Consider the following 22,315-nt stretch of genomic DNA (forward strand, 5'->3'; position numbering starts at 1 on the left):
AATATTAATGTGCTGCTGCTGCTGCTGCTAAGTCACTTCAGTTGTGTCCGACTCCTAGCGACCCCATGGACTGCAGCCTACCAGGCCACTCCATCCATGGGATTTTCCAGGCAAGAGTACTGGATTGGGTTGCCATTGCCTTCTCCGAATATTAATGTGAGTATGTGCTAAATGAGGGAAGTTGTATTGAGTAGGCGTTCTTTGGTGTTTAGATGTTATTGTTGATAAACTATTCAGATACTAATCCAGAGACTGTGAGAAGCTTTTTTAAAATACCATTCTTATTTACATAGGGTAGAACTTAAAATAAAATATTGGTTCATTAAGTAGGAATATTATATAATGGAAAACGAATGTCTTTGGAGTATATTCGTATAAAATAAAAACATATGGGAAAATACTTCTTCACACAAAAATTCCACTTTTGTTAAAATTGAATTACCTATGTCACGTTAACTGTCAATAGAGACTGAAAAAGAATTATATCTGGATCACTTGTTTGTAAAACTATTTTTAAAGATTTATTCAAGAATATTTTTTTAAAAATGCCTACACCTCTTTGGTTCTTTAGTTTTTATTTAGCAGACTTGGAAGAATAGAGATTGTGTTAGAGATGTTAGAAATGTAAACAAAATTCTGTATTTCAGAGAGTCCTTTTTTTCTAACTTTTTAAATTCTGATGATTTTGGGGGTGGGGGAGAGAGGTACTTCTTATTTTTAATTTACAAATAAAATATAAAAGAAGAAAGAACTATTAAATAAAGTCCCTGAAGTATAATGGTGAACACTGTGTTAAGAAAATATAAAAACTAACATTGTAACATTGTAAATCACCTATACTTCAATTTAAAAAAAAAGAAAATATAAGAATGGCTTTCAGTAAGATTCTTCAAAACAAATCGTCTCATTCTCAGAGAGCTTTGAATTGCACTCTGCAGAGTACTTCAAGGAGTTTCCACGCATCTCTCTCGGCTTCTCTGACTTTTTCTGTCTAACATGGGCTGGTATAGCTCAGCCACTACACAGTAACCAGTGTGAGGTGAGGTAACTTTAATTTCAACAACTCTGTGAGCTCCTTCATACACCTTTTGCTCCTGCACACAAGGGGGAAAAATGAGATGATAAACAGTTTTCAGTAAGTCATTGGCTTGCTCTATTTTTGATAAAACTAAGTTGTTCATGACCACAGTAGTAGTGGGCTGTAGAGCTACCTCCCAGACACATCCTCCATCTCCCGAGTCCTAGTTCTCAGACTGAGAAAGGGACAGGTCACGTAGCTGAGAAGGAACCACATGACTCCTTCGTGAGTGATGTCCATTGATTGCCCCAGTGGTCAGAGTCTCTTTTTTAAGAATTTGAACTGTGCAGTGAGGAGAATGGAGTAGACTTGGAGACAACTGTAGACATGTGACTTACTTCTCCAGTTCTCCTTCCCAGTCATTATAAAGCCTGGCCACACTTTATTTCTTGCTTCCAGCTGCCTTAAGATTGATCTTTGCTGCTGCTGCTGCTGCTAAGTCGCTTCAGTTGTGTCTGACTCTGTGCGACCCCATAGATGGCAGCCCACCAGGCTCCCGCATCCCTGGGACTCTCCAAGCAAGAACACTGGAGTGGGTTGCCATTTCCTTCTCCAGTGCATGAAAGTGAAGAGTGAAAGTGAAGTCGCTCAGTTGTGTCTGACTCTTAGCGACCCCATGGACTGCAGACCACCAGGCTCTTCTGTCCATGGGATTTTCCAGGCAAGAGTACTGGAGTGGGGTGCCATTGCCTTCTCCGAAAAATCCTCTCCTCTCCACTTTCCTATTTGAGCCAGTTTGAATGGGTTTCTGTTGTTTTTATAGCCAAAAGAACCCTGTCTTAGATGGATATCAAAAAGGGGAACATTTAGTTGACCACCAGACCTAAATAAAGGCACCAATGGGAAATTATAATATCATAGCAAAATTGGCACAAATATGTAACGCTCTGATCCAAAAGCCACTTAAAAGTGTGTAAAGATTCCATAAAAATGAATATTTGTGACCATCAAATGGAACTGAATATTGTTAATATCAATCTTTAGATATACAGGGACGATCAAATGGAAACCAACTGAGAGATTAAAAAGGTGCAAGTGTGCACGCAATTCTGATGGTGATGGTAACCATCAATTGCTTATCAATGAGGGTGAAAGGGAGAAGGAACTAGAAAAAGATAAGGAAAAATGAGAAGGGGTAGAGTAGCAAAAGACAGGACCTGTTTCACGGCTAGAATGTTACTTAAACAGAAGGAAAAATACCAAATTTATCTATCTGAACTTACCTTTTCCAGTGAATTGTTAAATATGAAGACTCGATATACTAGCTCATAGTATTCCATTGACACATTTTCCCCTTCTTGGTCTCTGTATGGTAAGTTGGGAGCATGGAGATTTACTAACAAAGATCCATTAACATGGGTTATATTCATGACTGGAGGATCTATTTTTGCTGAAAGAATAGGAAATTTTGACAAATCACTCAAAATGTAATATTTCCCATGAACACATAATAACAGATCATTATTAAATTCAGGGATCAGGCAAAAGTCATCAGGGAGGGATACTGGTGACACTCAAAATATAAATATCTGAGAAGTTTCTTTGAAGATGATTTTTTATTTGCAAAGACTGATGTATTCTGAATCAGCTTTAAGAGGACATTTATCAATCACTTCCACAGCCTGCAGTGATTGTTTCAGAAAATGAACTATAAAAAGTTATTTGGGTGAATATTCTTAGCGTAAGGCAAATATTTTGTAGGTCCTTAAAGAGGTAGAATTTCAAAGCAGCATTAAAATCATTCGAAGACTTGTTTGCATAACATTATTTCAATGGAACTATGTTATATAGTATGGAGTAGCTGGAGAAGGACTGAGAGAGAATTTTTGTTTCTTGAATTTTGGTGTCAATAATCAGATGATCATTAACTAGGAAAGAAAACCAAATAAACTGTCACTTTAATTTCCCCCAGATTAACTATTTGGGGGCAGGGTTTAAGGTCAGTTTAATTTAATTTAGCAAGTTAAATTCATTTAGTAATTATAAATGAATTAATTCATTAATTGATTTTGTTGTTGTTTTCTTATTTGGCATTCATTATGTGTTTTTAGTTTGTAGATTTCTATCTTTTATAATTCTTGAAAATAAGCCATGATCAATAGATTTATAGATAGATAAATTGATATAGAGATCGGGATACATATGTTTTTATTCTAGAATTTCAGTTCAGTATCTGTCACTATTTCTTATTTGATTTTTCCATGTCTTAATTTCTTTTTTATTTTTCCATCTCTTTTTCTCAGTATTTTGAATGGTTTCTTCAGAGCTGTCTTCTAGTCCATTGATTTAAGAGTTGGAGACTAGTTGGCAACTGAACAACAACAGCATTTCTAAACTGATCTTTGCGTGTGTGCGTGCTAAGTCGCTTCAGTCGTGTCCAACTCTCTGTGACCCCATAGACTGTAGCCCACAAGGCTCCTCTGTCCATGGGATTCTCCAGGCAAGAATACTGGAGTGGGTTGCCATTTCCTTCTCCAAAACTGATCTTTAACTCCTCTTAAAATCAAAGTTTTAATTTAACTGATTATAATTTTATTTCTATGAGTTCTATTTAAGTACTTTCCAGTCTATTTGGTCTTAGTAATATTTTGTCCTTTGATTATGTTTTTATTCTCCTCTATTATTTCTTTAAACTTATTTATTTTATTATCTGCTTTCAATAATACAAATCCTTAAAGCGCTGGTCCAGCCAAGTGCTTGTTTCTTACAAACTTGCTCGTGTTGATCTGCTTCCTTGTGTTTTTATTGTGAACACATGTTGAAAGTTGGTACTCATTTTTGTTGCTTTGGTTTGAAGTTTTAAACTTTAAATAAACTTTTTAAAAAATCAACCTATAAGATAGATGCAGACAAATAAATCATGACAATATGGCTAAACAAATCTTTACAGATAAACACCATGTACAGATACCACCCAGACAAGAACAAGGACATTACCAGCACCCCAGAAAACTCCATGTTTTCTCCAATGACTTAACCCCAGAGAATAACCACAATTGTCCTAGCTTTTATTGCCATGTGCATTTGTTTTTGGAATCATGCAATGTACACTTTTTTGTCTGGCTTGTTTCACTCTTTCACTTTTATTTGTATGTATATAATTATGGGCTGAATTATGCCCCACCTCAGAATCATAGGTTGAAGTCCTAATCCTAGCACCTCGGGATATGACTGTATTTGGAGACAGGATCTTAAAAAAAAACACACAGTTAAGATAAAATGAAGTCATATGGGTGATCCCTGATCCAATGACTGGAATCCTTATAAGACTGAATACAGAGGGATGACCATGCAAGGCCACAGTGAGTGAGGTGGTCAAGGAGAATGGCTTCAGAAGAAACCAAACCTCTGGATACCTGATCTTGGATGTCTAGCCTCCACAACTATAGGAAAATAAACTTGTTCGAGCCACCTAGCCTGTAGTACTTGGCTACGGTGGCCCTGGCAGTCGAACGCGTACATATCCATCCATGATGCATGTGTCAAGAATTTGTTTTTTTGATTGCTGTGTGGTATTTAACTGTATGAATAACACAGTTAATCCATTGTGTTATTCACAGACTCTTAGTTTGTTTTTAGTTTTTGGATATTCTGAGTAAAGTTTAATGAACATTCTTTTGTACGTAGTTTGGGAAACAAGCATTTCATTGGGACTATAACTAAGGCTGAAATTTCTGGGTGATAGAGTTTATATATGTTTAACTTTTATAAATACTTACATTTTCCCCACAGTAAATACACCATTTTTACTCCCACCAGCAGTATATGAAAGATTCTGTTTTTCACTTGACATTATTATATTTTAAAAAGTTTAATTTTGGTCATTCTAGTAAGTGTGTAGTACCAGTTAATTGTGTTTTTAAGTTGCATTTCCTGCTGACTAGTGGAATTTCATGTTTATTGGCCATTTGAATGTTCCCTTTTGTGAAAAGACTGTTCAAGTCTTTTGCCCCTTGTTATTGATGTGTAAGAATTCTTTGTACATTCTGGACATAGTCCTTTTTCAAAAACAGGCATTGTGAATATTATATCTCTGTGGCTTGCATTTTCATTATTTTAATGTTATATTTTAATAATCAGAAGTTCATAATTTTAGTGTAGTCCAATTTATCAGTCATTTCCTTCTTCATTAGTACTTTTGGGGGTCTACCTATCTCCAAATCATAAAAATATTCTTCCATGTTATTTTACAGTGTTGGTTTAGTTGCTGAAGTTGTGTCCAACTCTTGCAACCCCATGGACTGTAGCCCACCAGGCTCCTCTGTCCTTGGGATTTCCCTGAGCCATCAGGGATTCCCATGTTATTTTATAGAAATCAGCAAAAGTTCTCTGTAAAGGGCCAGATAATACATATTTAGGCTTTGTGGGCTGTATATGGGGCTTCCCAGCTGTCTCAGTACGTAAAGAACCTGCCTGCCAGTGCAGTAGACATAAGAGATGTGGGGTCAACCTCTGGATTGGGAAGATCCCCTGGAGGAGGGCTTGGCAACCCACTCCAGTATTCTTGCCTCAAGAAACCTATAGACAGAGGAGTCTGGCAGGCTACATAATCCATAAGGTCCCCAAGAGTCAGACATGACTGAAGTGACTGGGCATGCACACACATACATGAGCCATATATGTCTCGTTGTAACTGCTTGACTTTACCATTGATGACTGAAAGCAGTCACAAACAAAGTGTAAATGAATGGGGGTGACTTTGCTCCAATAAAATGAGATTTTAGAAACAGAAGTAGGTCAAGTTTGGCCCACAGTCTGTAGTTGCCAAGTTTTACTGTTTTCATTTCGCCATACTTGATTTTGAAAATGAGGGATGTAGGGGACCAAGATTTCTTATTTTTCCAATTGATCCAGTCTCCTTCATTAAAAAGACAGTGGGTACTCTACTGAACGGCACCATGGACACAGATCACATGACCTCATCTCGGTAGTGCTGCTTCTGAACTTGGGTCTGAGCATTTGCTTCTGCAAGGTATCCCATGGCACCGTCAGCGTGGTACAGCCTCAAAGTGGTATTTTCTGGAACATGAAGCTTGTATGTATTTGAATCTCAAAATGTTCTGAATTTAGGAAACATTTGATTCCTAACAGTCAAGACTGAAACTGTACACCTTTCTTTGTTTCTCTAAAGGGCTTTTTCCTGCACTTTTATTGAGAGTGTAGCCCTATGTGGGGGCAAGATTTTCTGGAAGTACACTCCCCACGCTGTGCTGGCTATGACATTGTCTTCTGTTCAGGGAAGGGCTGTTTCCCCTCCCAGGGTCCAGTTACTGCTAGTTACTAAATTGGGCAAATGTCCTCAGGGCAGTGGAACTTCACTTTGTTTCTTCTCTGGTTTCTAGCTTCTTTGTTTTGGCACCTGGGGATTTCCTTCCTTTTCTTTCCCTTTCGTCTACAGAGTTAAGAGAATGTGGTATAATATATTCAGAATTTCTAAGCCTCTTAGAAAAGGGGGATTCATTTTAATTTGTAACCAAAAAAAATGTTAATTCACTTTTCAACTATGTTGGAAACTTTGCCCGATTGCTTGAAGAAGGAATTCTTGTTTGTTTACATTTTAATCATGCAAAGTGGTTGATATTTAATTTTGTTTATGGTTTTCATGCTCCGAATTCTGGTGACCATAGACCTCCTGCCTATCACTTGAAAGATGAGAAGCATGAGTCAGTTTTGTAGGCCAGTATGATATGTATAGGGCTTCCTGGTAGCTCAGCTGGTAAAGAATCCGCCTGCAATGCAGGAGACCCCGGTTCAATTCCTAGGTTGGGAAGATCCCCTGGAGAAGGGATAGACTACCCACTCCAGTATTTATGGGCTTCCCTGGTGTTTCAGACTGTAAAGAATCTGCCTGCAGTGTGGGAGATCTGGACTTGATCCCTAGTTTGGGAAGATCCCCTGGAGGAGGGCATGGCAACCCACTCCAGTATTCTTGCCTAGAGAATCCCCATGGCAGAGGAGCCGGGTAGGCTACAGTACATGTGGTCACAAAGAGTCGGACATGACTGAGTGACTAAGCATAGCACAGCACGATATGCATAACTGATTTTCTTCTAGTAATTTTGTTATTTCTGGCCCAAGTTATGACTGTTGAAGAATTTTCCTTTAATCATATGCATACAGACCTCGTCCTTTGAATGTAGTGACTCATTATTTTAGAGTCTGGATGTTTAATGTGTTATTTGATCCTAAATACAGATGAAGCACATAATTTCAAGCATTGGCCTAGGAACACCAGTGAACCTGACTACAGACTTCATAAGGGCTCCTGATCTGTGATCTATGACGGAGGACTTTGTGACTCAGAGACCATTATCAGCCGTTTCACTGGACTGTGATTGTGTTGCAATGGCCAATTTAAGATTACTTGACCTCATAGCACTGTTTTATTCATTGACTTCTCTCTCCTCGAGATATTCACAAATAAAGCAGTCCCCTGATTTCCTCCTACATCTTTGGCTATTTCTTTTCAGTCTCCTTTTAAGATTTATCCTCCCTACTCAGGCATCTTTTGTTGGGGTTCTCTCAACACCTGGTCTTACTCAACACTCAACACTCTGTCTCAGTCCTATCAGGCTTCCCCGATGGCTCAGCAGGTAAAGAATGTGCCTGCGGTGCAGGAGATGCCAGTTCTTTACCTGGGTCAGGAAGGTCCCCTGGAGGAGGAAATGGCAACCCATTCCAGTATTCCTGCCTGGAGAATCCCATGGACAGAGGAGCCTGGCAGGCAATAGTCCAAAGGGTCACAAAGAATCTGACACGACTAAGCGTGCATGTGAGCAAATTGTATCAATACCCTTTGTACCGTAGGCAAATGACTCACAAATGTGTGTCTCTAACAGAGTCCTGGATCTGTACAGATATTATCCTTGGGTGTCTGAAAAGTATCTTAAACTCAATACAATAAAAATTGAACTCAACAATCATAGCTACTTTGAACCCCCATTAAACTGGTCTTTTCCCATCAAATCCCATGAAAAACATCTCAGTGATTCATCTAATTATGCCAACCAGAAACTTAGAAGTCCTCTTTCACATATCCTTCTCCCTTAACATTATATCCAGTCTATCACCAAGCCCTGACAATTTTTCCTACCAAATGTCCCTCCAACAATAAATTTTCTGTAGCCCTTTTCATTACCCTAATTCAAGCCAAATTCTATCTTATATTTCAGGAGTCTACCTCACTTACCCGTATCCTATTTGTTTTTTGTTTTCTGATATGTAACTTTCCAATGTACCCAAAGTGATCTTTTTAATACCCAAGTCTGATCATGTGACCCCTTGATTTAAATAATATTTTTCTGGAGAAAATGATTACTCCAAAGTAATATCTCATTGATGGCCTACTGCTCCAGCCCTGCCTTATTTTCTGCTCCCTTCTGCCTACTCTTCTTAACCATACGGTTGTCTTTCAGTCTCTTGTATTTGCCATGCTTCTTCCTGCAAAAAGGGCATTTGCCAACCCCTGGGATGCACTACCTTCTTTGCAGTTGGTGTTGTTCAGTAGCTAAGTTGTGTCTGACGCTTTGCGACCCCATGGACTGCAGCACAAGAGGCTCCTCTGTCCTCCACTACCCTTGGAGTTTGCTCAAATTCATATGCATCTTCAGCTATCAGCTCAAGTGTCATTTCCTCAGAGATGTTTTTCCTGACATCCCTGATCAGGTCCCTCCTTAACCAGGCTTTCACAGCACTGGGCACCTCTTTGGTAGTTGCTGTTGTTCAGTCGCTCAGTTGTGTCTGAATCTTTGCAACCCCATGGACTGCAGCACACCAGGTTTCCCTGTGCTTCATGATCTCCCAGAGTTTGCTCTAACTCATGTCCACTGAGTCAGTGATGACATCCAACCATCCCATCTTCTGTTGCTCCATTCTCCTCCCACCCTCAATCTTTCCCAGCCTCAGTTCTTTCCCAATGAGTTGGTTCTTTGCAACAGGTGGCCAAAGTATTGGAGCTTCAGCCTCAGCATTAGTCCTTCCAATGAATATTCAGGACATTTCTTTGGGATTGACTGGTTTGATCTCCTTGCAGTCCGAGGGACTCTCAAGTGTCTTCTTCAACACCACAGTTCAAAAGCATCAATTCTTCAGCACTCAACCTTCTCTATGATCCAACGCTCACATTCATAATGACTACTGTAAAAACCATAGCTTTGACTATATGGACCTTTGTAGGCAAAGTAATGTCTCTGCTTTTTAATATGCTATCTCAGTTGGTCATAGCTTTTCTTCCAAGGAGCTAGTGTCTTTTCATTTCATGGCTGCAAATTGCTATCTGCAGTGATTTTGGAGCCCAAGAAAATAAAGTCTGTCACTATTTCCATTGTTTTCCCATCTATTTGCCATGAAGTGATGGGACTGGGTGCCATGATCTTAGTTTTTCAAATGTTTAAGTTTTAAGCCAGCTTTTTCACTCTCCTCTTTCACCTCCATCAAGGGGCTCTTTAGTTATTCTTTGATTTCTGCCATAGGGTGGTGTCATCTGCATATCTGAGGTTATTGATATTTCTCCAGGCAATCTTGATTCCAGCTTGTGCTTCGTCTGGCCCAGCATTTCTCATGATGTACTCTGCATATAAGTTAAATAAGCAGGGTGACAATATACAGCCTTGATGTACTCCTTTCCCAATTTTGAACAAGTCCATTGTTCCATGTCCAGTTCTAGCTGTTGCTTCTCATCCTGCATATATGTTTCACCGGAGGCATGTTAGGTGGTCTGATATTCCCATTTCTTTAAGAATTTTCCACAGTTTGTTTTGATCCACACAGTCAAAGGCTTTAGCATAGTCAATGAAGCAGAAAGAGATGTTTTTCTGAAACTCTTTTGCTTTTTCTGTGATCCAACAGATCATAGAAATACTGGTCCATGATTCTGAGTTGATGGTAATCCTTGGGGACTCAGAATACTACTGTGTGAATACAGAATGGATCAAAGATTTAAATGTAGAGCTAAACTATAAAACTCTTAGAAGAAAACTTAGGATAAATCTTCATAGCCTTAGATTTGGCAAAGGATTCTGAGATATAATGCCAAAATCATGAGCAACCAGAGTAAAAATAAGTAGATTGGACTTTATCAGAGTTAAATACTTGGGGCTTCAGATGACACCATCTAGAAAGCTCAAAGACAAAACACATAATGGGAGAACATACTTGAAAATCACATATCTGATAAGATATTGTTGTCCATAGTACATAAAAGAACTTCAAACTCAGTGATTAAAAACAAAGCATTCAATTTCAAAATGGGCAAAGGGTCTGAATAGACAGTTCTCCAAGGGACATATGCCGAAGTCCAATAAACACATGAAAAGATGCTCTGTATCACTAATCGTCAGGGAAATGCAAATCAAAATCACATGAGAGACCACTTCATATCCACTAGGACTGCTATAATCAAAGAGCAGATAGTGGTGCTGAGGATGTGGAGAAATAGGAACCCTCATACTCTGCTGATTGGAGTGGAAAATGGTGCATCTGCTCTGGAAAACAATGCAGCATTTCCTCAAATGATTAAACAGAGTTATAAGGTGACCAAGTGATTCCACTTCCAGGTATGTACCCAAGAGAATTAAAACATATCAACCCAAAAACTTGTATATGAGTGTTCACAGGTACTCTATTCATAGTAGTGTAAAGGTGGAAATAAACAAACATGCAGCAACTGAGGAAAGTATAAACAAATGCAGTGCATTCAGGTACTGCAATGCTTTTCGGCAGCAAGAAGGAATGAAATACTGATATACATTACAACATTAATGAATCTCGAAAACATTAAATGCTAAATGAAAAAAGCCAATCACAAAAGATCACATATTATGTGATTCTATTCATATGAAATATGACCAATAAATGGTGCTATTTCTTCCATGGACAGAATTCACTGGTCTAAGATACAGGAAGTAAAAGATGGAGGGGCAATTCTCACTTTTAAACACAGCGGATGATTCATCAAATGGTTTGTTTCCCATACACTTGATCCTTTCCTTCTTCTGGGTTATAACAATAGTTTCCAAGAATTGGAAGTTAAGGCTTCTTCCTGATGGTTGGGAGATTTTTACGCCATTTAACCAACAAGGAGGAAGAGAGGTCCTTGTGTTGTCTAGGATGACTGGTTCCAATTATCAAAGTGAAATAGAGCTGTTATAAATACATTGGGGTCAAATATGCTAGGCATCCTCAGAGGTGCTTCTTAGAACTCCTGTTTTCAGAGATAAAAATTAATGTAGGCTATGTTAAACTAATAGAGGAAAGATCAAAAGGACACAAACTCCTGAAAAATGAAAGGCTGAGGTGCTGGCTGAAAAGAAAGCAAATGTTGAGTTAATCATGAGAGGAGACGTTATAATATTAACTATAGATTCATGATTAGTTGCATTGTGAGGACTATAATATCTATATTTTTGTTCTTGTTCTGTTATGCATATCTTTGTACATACACTTTAGACACATTTTTCTCATACATTTTGTCTACTATTTTATATGAAGTCTGTTAGTTTTTTAAATAACTTTCATCATAAGTTATAATACATTATTCTGAGATTATGACTAAGTTAGAAGGAGAACAAACATTATTGAGAATTGGATACTAGAGAGTATTTTGGATCTCCTGTTTTGGAGAGGTAACTAAAAACCTTACTTTTCTCAATAGAAAAATTGTCTAAAGTGTATTTTTAAGAACGTAACCCTCATGCTTAGGAAGGGCAATATGAACCCTTTCTGCTATATAAAAATACTTTTTTTTCTAGATGGCAACATCCTGGCAGCAGGATGGAGTGTCAGCTTCATAATCAGAGGCAGCCCATTTTGAATCCTGACTTGGCTGATACAGGCTGTGAGACCTGGGCTACTTCCAAAGAGTCTGTCCCTTGATTTTCTGGACGGTTAAATGAGAACAGTAAAACCCATCTGCTAGAGTTGTTCTGAGAATGAGATCAAATGAGATGATGGTGTGCACCTCAGCAAAGCCCAGGGCCTGGTAGTTAGCTAGCCAGGCTCTGTGAGGGCTACTGAAGGTCAGGGAAAGCAAATGCAAAGAAGTGCCATGGAACTCACTTTCCCACCATGGAATGAACCGCTGTGTCATGGTCCAGCCTGAGTGGACCCCAGCCAGAGCTGTCTTCACTCTCCCATAATAAGGTTCCCATATATCTGATGTTTCATTGGTAAGGTCACAGAAGAACTCTCGAATCCCCCAGCAGGTCTCTTTATTTTTCCACTGTCTCTCTCCATACCTAGAGGCAGAAAAAGACAAAATCTGAGTTCCTTTATTCCACTGGAGGAGTCTTCAGTTTTTTTTCAGTCTATTCAGTTTTCAGACTGGTTGGCATTTGTCCTCCAGTATCATCAGCACCCCTGTGAAAGTTGACAGTTGTTCTTAAGTCTCTTTAAATGTTTTTTTCTTTTTGTTAATAAAAATGCTATCTTGTTGAAAGATAAATTCAAGCCTGATAATCTTCTGTATCCCTAGCATAAGGGTTTTTGGATCTTTAGTACTTAGGCAAGTTTTTCTTCTGGTGTCTGAACCAACTTCCATTTTTGACTACGTCCTTCAGGCTCCTGGGGTTTCAGGGCTTTGTGGTTTTCCTCACTTCTCATCAGCCTGCTGTTGAGTAATGCGGCTGGTTCTGAGAAGTTGCTACCACTTTTCATCTCAGGTGATGTTTACCCAACACCTAAGGTCAATCTCTTTTTTTGACAACTGATCAGGGGTGGTAGTGAGGGTTAGCTAAGGAGTTTTGCAATTAGAGGCTGGGAGAGAGGGAGGAGAACCCAAGAAGAGAACATAATGAGTCAAAGAGCCAGATACAGTGATTCAGCCTAACACTCTGGGATGGTGTAACAGCAAAAGGGAAGATTACCAGTCACAGATAAGAGAAAACGCAGTAAGGTGATGGTGGAAACAGAGGAGGGATTAGATGCTGGGGAGAAAAGCCCCCAAAGTATTTGCTGAAGGACTTGAAATATAATTCTATAGTCATATAAGGAGGAACATTCATGGTATTTGTTCTCTGCAAACTATATGTTGACAATAGTTTCATTATATCAAAAGATACCATATGGGCAGAACCAATAACATATATTGAACACAATTTAATGTTTTCTAACTGCAGATGGTGATTGCAGCCATGAAATTAAAAGACGGTTACTCCTTGGAAGGAAAGTTATGACCAACCTAGACAGCGTATTAAAAAGCAGAGACATTCCTTTGCCAACAGAGGTCTGTCTAGTCAAGGCTATGGTTTTTCCAGTGGTCATGTATGGATGTGAGAGTTGGACTGTGAAGAAAGCTGAGCGCCGAAGAATTGATGCTCTTGAACTGTGGTGTTGGAGAAGACTCTTGAGAGTCCCTTGGACTGCAAGGAGATCCAACCAGTCCATCCTAAAGGAGATCAGTCCCGGGTATTCATTGGAAGGACTGATGCTAAAGCTGAAACTCCAATACTTTGGCCACCTCATGTGAAGAGTTGACTCATTGGAAAAGACTCTGATGCTGGGAGGGATTGAGGGCAGGAGGAGAAGGGGATGACAGAGGATGAGATGGCTGGATAGCATCACCGACTCGATGGACGTGAGTTTGGGTGAATTCCAGGAGTTGGTGATGGACAGAGAGGCCTGGCGTGCTGCAATTCATGGGGTCACAAAGAGTCGGACACGACTGAGCAACTGAACTGAACTGAACTCTTATTTATTGATGAGACATTGTCTTTGCTAGCTAAATTTAGCTGTAATGACTGGCTTCTTTTTTTGGTGTAATATATCATCTTTTGTCCTATTCCAAAGGGAATATATATCTATGAGTATGAGAGGGTAACAGGCAGGAAGGCCAGGGGTCTCCAAATGGAGGAAATAGCCTGCAAGTGTCAAACATTTTTATCTCTCTTAAGCGGCAGGAGGAAACAAACTAGCAATATTTTTTCCTTCTCTATACAAATTTAAAGGGAGGTTTCTCTTAAAATACTGTGTTGCCATAATGACACCCGGTTTCGCCTGAAGTTAGCTATTCTTGAGCCTAGAGATAACCAATGCCTTTTTCTTATGGAAATGTTCGTCTTAAGCTATGCTAATGTACTATGCCTTTACACCAAACTCTGTCTCCAAGTCGGTTCTGCCTCTTGGCCCAGAACCTACATGACAAACCAGTATGGATATTGTTCCCCTAATCTATGTAAATGAAACTATTTGTATGGTGGTCTGCCCTTCTTAAAGATTCAAGTTAATCATTTTATGGCCCAGGATAAACCATTTGGTGCCAAGATTATCCCAAAATGCATCTTATGGGTGAGGGGCCTGGTGCCATTCTGAATTTTAAGACATTCCTTTCTTTCATTAACAGACTGCTAGTGACTATATAACATCCAGCTGAAGACTACCAGGGGGGTACTCTTTCTGCCCCCTTCTGATGCCTATGTCAGAAGCTTTCTCTATCTCCTTTATACTTTAATAAAACTTTATTACACAAAAGCTCTGAGCGATCAAGCCTCGTCTCTGGCCCCGGATTGAATTCTCCTCCGGGGGCCAAGAATCCCGGTGTATTCGCGTGATTCAACAACAACCTTTCAAGTATATCTATGAGATATCTAACAGTATATCCACGAGAATTGGATAGACCCAAAGCAAAAAATTTCAAAAATATAAATCTGCATCGTGCTACTGAAAATACCACATAGGTAGGAAGGGATCCAGATAGTCTGAACTTTATACAAGTCTGGGAGCTCTATTTAAGAAAAAGAATTAGAACTATGAAATTCTTCCATGGGGCCCTAAAGTCTAATCTTCATTAATTTCATGGTAAAACAACTTCTAATCCACTGTTTATATTGAACCACAAATAGGCTCATTTTGGACATGTTTATACTGCCTAAAGGGGAAGCATAAAAAGATCATCGATCCCCACTTCCTATATGCAAGGAGCATTTCCAAAATAGATGCACAAGTCTATTTTAGAAGTGGAGAAATTTTTATCATAAAGATTCATAAAGTTTATAATTGCTCCACAAAACATGTTGAAAAAACCCACCAAGACTGAGAAACTTTTGGAGATAGTCCTTCTGAAGTTAGAGAGATTGATTAATGGAAAAATTTGACCTTGAATCTATCCCATGCTAGAGAGACAGGAATGAATTTATGGCATAAAAACTGCCATTTTAGTCCATAGCTGCATCTGATCTTCTGAATTTCTAATAGAAAACCATAAAAGCTAAACAGTAATATTGCCTGCCTCATGTTCAACTAGCATCTCAATCTATGAAAGAGAAGAGCCTTAACTCCCACCTTGTACTCCACCGCCCCACCGTGTCCTCCGCCGCCCCACCGTGTCCAGAACAAGATGTGTGAAGGGGAAAATCTGCCATCTGCAAATCTGAAACTTCTGTTCCCAGGCCTTGATCCAGGAAAGGAGTAGATTATATCTGAGTTTTTGCATTGATCCATTAGAATTAGCCTGAAGATCATGAAAGAGGAACATGCCGTGGTGTGTTCCAATTTGCGTTCATGCTTTCAAGAGGCATTCAGTTTTAAAAGGACTTTTCTAAATAGCAAACTCACTCTAAACTTAAAAAGACTTTTAATTGAAAATATACTTTACACACTCACTTCCCTGTGTTCCACAACTTCTTTTTCAACTATCAATAGCAGCAGTTTAATTGAGATTGAGTACTTATTATATGCTAAACAAGTCGCTTCTAGCACTCAGTGGACAAGTGAATAGTAAGAGTCTATTGTGAAGCTGAAGGCTGAGCCTGTAAGGCCTCAGTGGGGTCTCCTAGGTATGAAGTACCTCCCTCCACAGACTTCACGTCATCATGCATTTTGTGTCACCTTCAGGGGAGACACTCTTCTGCCCCAATCTCTGCTTCTTCTCAACCCTTCTGAAACTGCCAAAGCTCAGATCTTGACACGCCATCGCATTCTAGGACATGGAATCTCAGCAGCCATCTACTAGCTGGAGGACACTCAGATGACTTACATTTTATACTGCACAAAATAGATACTGTTGTTCCCAAGACAAGCTTGTCCAGGCTGCCAGCGCAAAATGTTGTGAAAATTTCGGGATTGAAAATGGACTCGTTGAGGTTTCAGAGACTCGTTGGCTGGCTGAGTTTCTAAAATAATAAGAAGAGAGACAAAACTGAACATTGATACAAGCACCATTGTCATTAGCCATAAGTTTCAGTGTAGTAATATCTCCATTGGGATTCTTTGAAATTGTTCTAAGAGCAGGTGGTAGACATGGAGCCCAGAAATCAACATTTTGGATCTTTGATGTGATGGATTTTGATGCATGCTAAAGTCTCAAAAGAGTTGTGATCCAGACTGTAAAAACATATGTGATAATCTCCCACATCACTTCTAAACTGGAGAGGAAGTAAGAGAGTGAGAAGATACTGTCTTGATCTGTCCCTGGTGGTGATGAAATATAATGACTGAGATGCTCATCTTCCTAGGAGGTCTTGTATTACCACTCCTCAAGGTTTCGCCTGGGATCAGTTCAGCCTCCAGGACCTCACCCTAGCACTCATTCCTCCTTTCTCTGGTTTTTCCTCCATCTCCAGGTCCTGCCTCATTGTCCTCTGCCTGTCTAGTTGACCTGACTTTATTCCATGTACTCAGGAGTAGATCCTCTTACCTGCCTGCATCCTGGCTCCAAGTGCCCGAGCATAATTGTTTAGGTGACTGGTCTAAGCTATGGAGGGAGACTGCCCGTGCCAGGAACTTCCCTGAGAGGAGTCTCATCAGGGGTCATGACAGGAATGGGCATAATTTCACACTGGCACAGTTTGTGATTTCTTGCTCAATTAATGGAATGTGAAAGCTCAGTCTCACCAGCCTTTAGTCTGCTGGAGGTAAAAGATCTTTGACAATTTTTTTTCTGGAGTCTGAAGGAAACCAGAATATATCACCCCCAGAAATGTCCCTTTGACATAAAAATTATTTTGAGCTGAAGGCAACTGAGAAGCAGCAAATGCAGTAAAAACTTTCCTGATCCCCTCCTTTTCTGCCTAAATGCTATGATATGCTGTCGCTCAGTCATGTCCAACTCTTTGTGACCCCTGACTGTAGCCTGCCAGGCTCCTTTGTCCATGGAATTCTCCAGGCGAGAATACTGGAGTGGGTTGCCATGCCCTCCTCCAGGGGATCTTCCCAACCCAGGGATTGAACCCAGGTCTCCTGCATTACAGGTGGATTCTTTACCCTCTGAGCCACCAGGGAAGCCAACATATAAATTCTTCTTTTACTGGAGACAGACTCTTACCAGCCCAAAGAAAACACTAGATGAATCTGCAAATGAAACTGACTCCATTAGTTTCCTCATATTTACTTTCCCACAGATTGCCACCTTTGGAAGCCTAGAACTGTTCTCCTTTGTCCTGTCATATTTCCACAGGTATATCATTCTTTGTTGAAGATGCTACAGAAGCTGGGATTTTAAGACGCCATTTTGAGTTCATCTTCATTTAAGTTCCTCACTAGTGATGTGCTATGTATGCATTAATAAACTGTTTTTCTTTTGCTAGAGTCCTAGTTGAATTTTTACTGGATAAATTTGTCATGTAACATTGTGTAAGCAAATTAAATAAAAAAGAAGAGAGTACCAGATGAAAACGTAAAAGAGGCAGAATTAAAGGTTTGCCTTCCTGACAGGCCCAACGTTTCTGCTGAAGGATAGGAGATAGGCAGAAGCAGGAGTCAGGAAGCATGTCTCCCCTGCCTGTCTCTTCCTCATCTTCTATCACTTGCCCCCTGGCTTCTCCAGAGTGTCCTCCTTTCTCCTGCTCTACCATGCCGGGGGTGGCCCCATCTGAGGTCTCTGTATTGGCCCTTTCCTTTTCCTTAAATACTCTTCTCTGGATTTCCACAAGCCTCATTTCTTCACCCCCTTCAAGTCTTTGCTCAAATATCATTCAAAGGGAAGCGAATATTCTGATGCCTATGATCTCTTCCCTGAACTTTCGAAACTTGTTATTCTCGGGGCTTCCCTGGTGGTCCAGTGGTTAAGAATCCCCCAGCCAATGCACAGGACACAGGTTTGATCCCTGACCTGGGAAGATGCCACATGCTGTGAGGCAGTGCACAACTACTGAACCCGCATACCCTAGAGCCCATGCCCCACAACAAAAGAAGCCATCACAGTGAGAAGCCCACGAACTGCAACTAGACTGCAGCCCCTGCTCACCGCAACTAGAGAAAGCCTGCAGGCAGCGAGGCAGACCCAGCACAGCCAAAAGTAAGTAAATAAATAAAACGTGTTATTCTCCAATGAATAAGGCTGTTTCCTTAGGTATTTATTTTTACCAACCAAATTGCTGTTATTTGGTTTCTGTTTATTTTTTACTTTTTTGGACTTCCTTTCGTCCAAAGTACAAGAACATATCACTTGGAAAGAGTCAAATGCCATGATTGGTTTCGCTCAGGCAAGTCACTATCGGATCAATCATATTTAGCACATAAAAACTTTGAAAGTTTTCAGGAGTTGATAGGAAGTGATAGGCACAGTTTCCTAAAGATCCTGCCTACAGTTGATCTGCTGTCCTGAAGACAAATGGTCCAGTGTCCTTTATCTCGTCTGTCTTCAGGCTTCTCCTCTCATTTTTGTAACACCGTTGGTAGGCACCATCAAAGAAAATAACAAGCCCTCTGCAAAACACCGCAGGTCTTTTACCTGCAAGAATCCGCCCAGCTCACCTATGAAAAGGATAATATTATGGTCTTTCTCTTACAGACCAAAATCCAAGCCTTGGGGAGGTAAAAGAGCTGGCAAAGTGGCAGACAGTGAGGCTGATTTTATACCAATGCTGTCTGGCTCCAGAGCCTGCCTCTCAGCGGCCACAGCAAACCAAGAGCAAAGCCTGGGGGGACAGGAGCCAATGGAGGAAGCAGAACAGTGAGAAGTCAAAGATATTCCTCCTTTTTGCCCTCTTCCTCCTCTTCCTGGCTGGTATTCATAAAACATATTTTGAGCATTAAACATCTATCAGGCACTGTGCTCAAAACTTCATCTCTTTTTTCATTCTTACAACCACCTAATAAGGTAGGTACTTTCATTAGGACGTTTTACAGATGGGAAAACCAAGGTCTAAAGAAGTTGTGTGATTTGCCTAGGGTTGGTAAGATGCAGCACCAAGGTCATTTTGGTGGCACTTGAATTCCTGTCATATTCTTTTAATTGAATCCTTGGTATGACCAAAGACCAAAGGCATAGTCTTCCCAAATCCACACATTTCTGGGAAATGGAGGCTTGTTGTGTTTAAATTATCAGTCACTGGGCAAGTGTAGAATGCTGGGAAAGTTACTTGAGCCACTTACACTGGAAGGTACACATCTGTTAACTGGGGGCCCTCATGGTTTTGCTCAGAGGTAAGCTGGGGTGACAAGATGCTCTCTGCTCTTGAAGAATTCTCCATGAATGCCAACAGCAAATTCTCACATGTTGTTTATGATCTATTCTATGCTAGGCACGGTGCTAAACACTTGGCATATATTATTAACTCATTTAATCCTTACAGTGACCTACAATCCCCATTCTACAGATGGAGTAATCGGAGCAGAGGAGGTTTAAGCCAATCAGCCCAGTTTTTCTAGATAATAAAGAGACAGAGTTGAAATCCAGATTCAGGCAGTCTGGTTTAGGAGCTCTGCTTGTCCCTTGAAGTTGAAAGAAATGCTAAGGAGACCCAGAAGGGTGTGTATTTGTCCTGTGGAGTTTTTTGGACCCTAGAGTGCCTCCTCTTTAGTAGCTACTCATGAAGTCTGCATGTATTTATCCAGGCTATAGAGGGAAACTGGGCTTCCCAGGAGGTGCCAGTGGCAAAGAACCTGCCTGCCAACGCAGGAGACGCAAGAGACATGGGTTTGCTCCCTGGGTCAGGAAGATCCCCTGGAGGAGGGCATGGCAACCCACTCCAATATTCTTGCCTGGAGAATCCCCATGGACAGAGGAGCCTGGGGGGCTACAGTCCATAGGGTCACAAAGAGTCAGACACGACTGGAGCAACAACACACTGAGAAACTGACCCCATGTCTGTTCTGACCAATATGTGACAGGAGAGAGCTGAAATTTTTCCAAAGCCCAGAAAAGCGCCACTGCTATGTCTAATGGTCCCCTGGAGCAGACTTTGATGACAACACTGTGAGAAATTAAGAAGAAAGGAAGCACTTACCTACCACACCAGGCAGGAGGACACTGAGGAGGAAGCCTAGAAAGCAACATTTCGGCGTCATGGTTGCGAGTGTGACTGGTCGGGTGGCCAGAGTTCACCTTAATGAGACGACAGCGCTGGACAAGAGAGGAAACCAGAATCCTCTCGCTCGAAGATCCCCTTTTGGTTTTAACCATGCTTCTTGAAGTAAATACAATTTCACCCTGTTCGTGTATTATCACTTGAGAGGACTAAGTATTAAGAATCATTTCAAAAATATTGTCAGTTAAGTCACTGTAATGTGGAAGCTTGTTTTTCTTGGGAGCTTTGCTAGCTGAGAAAAGGCAGAACACTGAGGGTTGGTGGGCCGGGGGGCAGACAGGGTGAGGAATTATGCCAGGTTCTCGCAGGTGAGCGGAGGAGGCCTAAATGGCATCTGGCAGAGGGGGCAGAGGGGCTGCCAGTGACTCTGAGTAACGGGCTTGGCGGTTGCAGTGATCAGGGCCCCTGGCAGTGGTTCAAGCAGGTGGGGTCTCTGGCTAATTTTTCCTTTTCCTCCCTTCATGGGAGCTCCTCGAGTAACCTCCTCGGTGTAGACCTCATCCCCTCCACCCGCCTGGCCTCTCTGCAGGGCTCTCTCCCACCCTCTGCGGCCGTCCCAGTCCATAGCGCCCTGGGCCCCATGCAGCTCTTGCCTCTTCCTTTTCCATCTGCACTCTCCATTTCCAGCAATCTAGCTGCTAAAGATTTTGAGCCCAACAAACCAAGTAAATCCTTAAAAGGAGGAAGACCAAGGACAATCATTTTGAACTACGTTAAATCTTCATCATATCTTCTTGGAAATCTAATCAAACTAGGTCATCTGTTCTTTGCCCATGATTCACTACATCAGTTTTCTTACCAAACTTTTTTTTATTACATGTTTTTAGCAACACTAAGATTATACATTAAAGCACAAGAAACTCAAAGATTTTCTTTTAAAGAGGCTTTTGGGGTAAAAGAAGAAATACATGCTGGTTTCTTTTTCCTTTGGGGTAGTTGAACTTTCAAGCTCTTGGTGGAATAACCCCTTTAGTCGGCAATAGTGATGGCTGCTGAGCAGTATCCATTAATTAATAATTATTTAAGTAATAAGTAAGTAAATACTTGACTCAATAACATAGTTTCTGCCCTACCATGAGATAGGCATTGTTCTCAGCATCAAGGATGAAGCAGCAAATAACATAGATACTGTCCCTACTTACCTGAAGATGAGTTTTAATGGGGGAAGTAGGCACAGTTCCTAAGCAGGATGGGGGGCTTTGTGGAGACAATGCTGGGTTTTCTAGCACTTTCTGGCAGGGTCAGACTTCTGAATCCAAACTCCTTACCTCCTCCAGGTGAAGTTTCCACTGCTTCTAAGTTGACTTAGGCTTTCAAAGAAGAAACAGCAGCCTATCTCAGGTACCCTTTGTATGAATACTTTCTGAGGGATCTTTGTCCCTTAGCGTTTTCAGCATCATCCTTCATTTCCTTGCTCATAATTCACCACTGAACGCTAGACTTTTTATTCACCTTGGTTTCAAGTGGGGAATGGTGATTTAGGTTTGAACCATTGATGTTCAATATCTTTAATGCCAATAACTCATGTTTTAGAGCAACCAAATTGCTCCAACTTCCAGTTAAGAAAAAAAAAGAAATGAATTCAAGGTTTAATAAGTAGAGAAGCAGAGAAGGAAATTGGGTTTTCCACTGTAATGACTTTTTGTAGGAACAAATAAGGGGAAAATGGGGTCGGGGGAGAAGATTGGAAGAGAGCAGAGAATATACTAAGAACCAAATTTGCTCAAATATGTGTGAATGTCTGTGCTTTGTTAAATTTCAGAAACGGAGCTCATCTTGTCACCCTTAGATGAGCTGTCTGATTGTCTCAGATCACAGTCTGCATAAAAGCCAACACTGCCAACCATGCCTCAAGTTAATGAAAAGATACAATTAAAATACCACCAATTGGAAAGCAGAGGAATTTGTATAGAATTATTTCAAATCAAATGAGATCTGCTTTGGGAAGTAAGAAACAGACAATGGGAGACCCCTGCTTTATTCGGCTTCAGGCATG

General features: G+C 40.6%; 1 protein-coding gene across 1 annotated transcript; it reads right to left on the reverse strand.

Annotated features, from left to right (window-relative positions):
* Positions 1-741: 741 nt before the first annotated feature.
* On the reverse strand, positions 742-20,389 carry IL22RA2 (interleukin 22 receptor subunit alpha 2). Its single transcript, XM_086316163.1, has 5 exons — positions 20,239-20,389; positions 16,047-16,182; positions 12,134-12,312; positions 2,302-2,468; positions 742-1,094 (listed from the first exon to the last, which is right to left on the reverse strand). The coding sequence occupies exons 1-5, from the start codon at positions 20,297-20,299 to the stop codon at positions 945-947; spliced, it is 693 nt and encodes a 230-aa protein (XP_086172289.1). The 5' UTR covers positions 20,300-20,389; the 3' UTR covers positions 742-944.
* Positions 20,390-22,315: the final 1,926 nt, after the last annotated feature.

The sequence above is a fragment of the Bos grunniens genome, chromosome 9 (assembly GCF_055505025.1).
Source record: "Bos grunniens cultivar Pamir isolate PY7600 chromosome 9, Bosgru_T2T1.0, whole genome shotgun sequence".
Classification (NCBI taxonomy): Eukaryota; Metazoa; Chordata; class Mammalia; order Artiodactyla; family Bovidae; genus Bos; species Bos grunniens.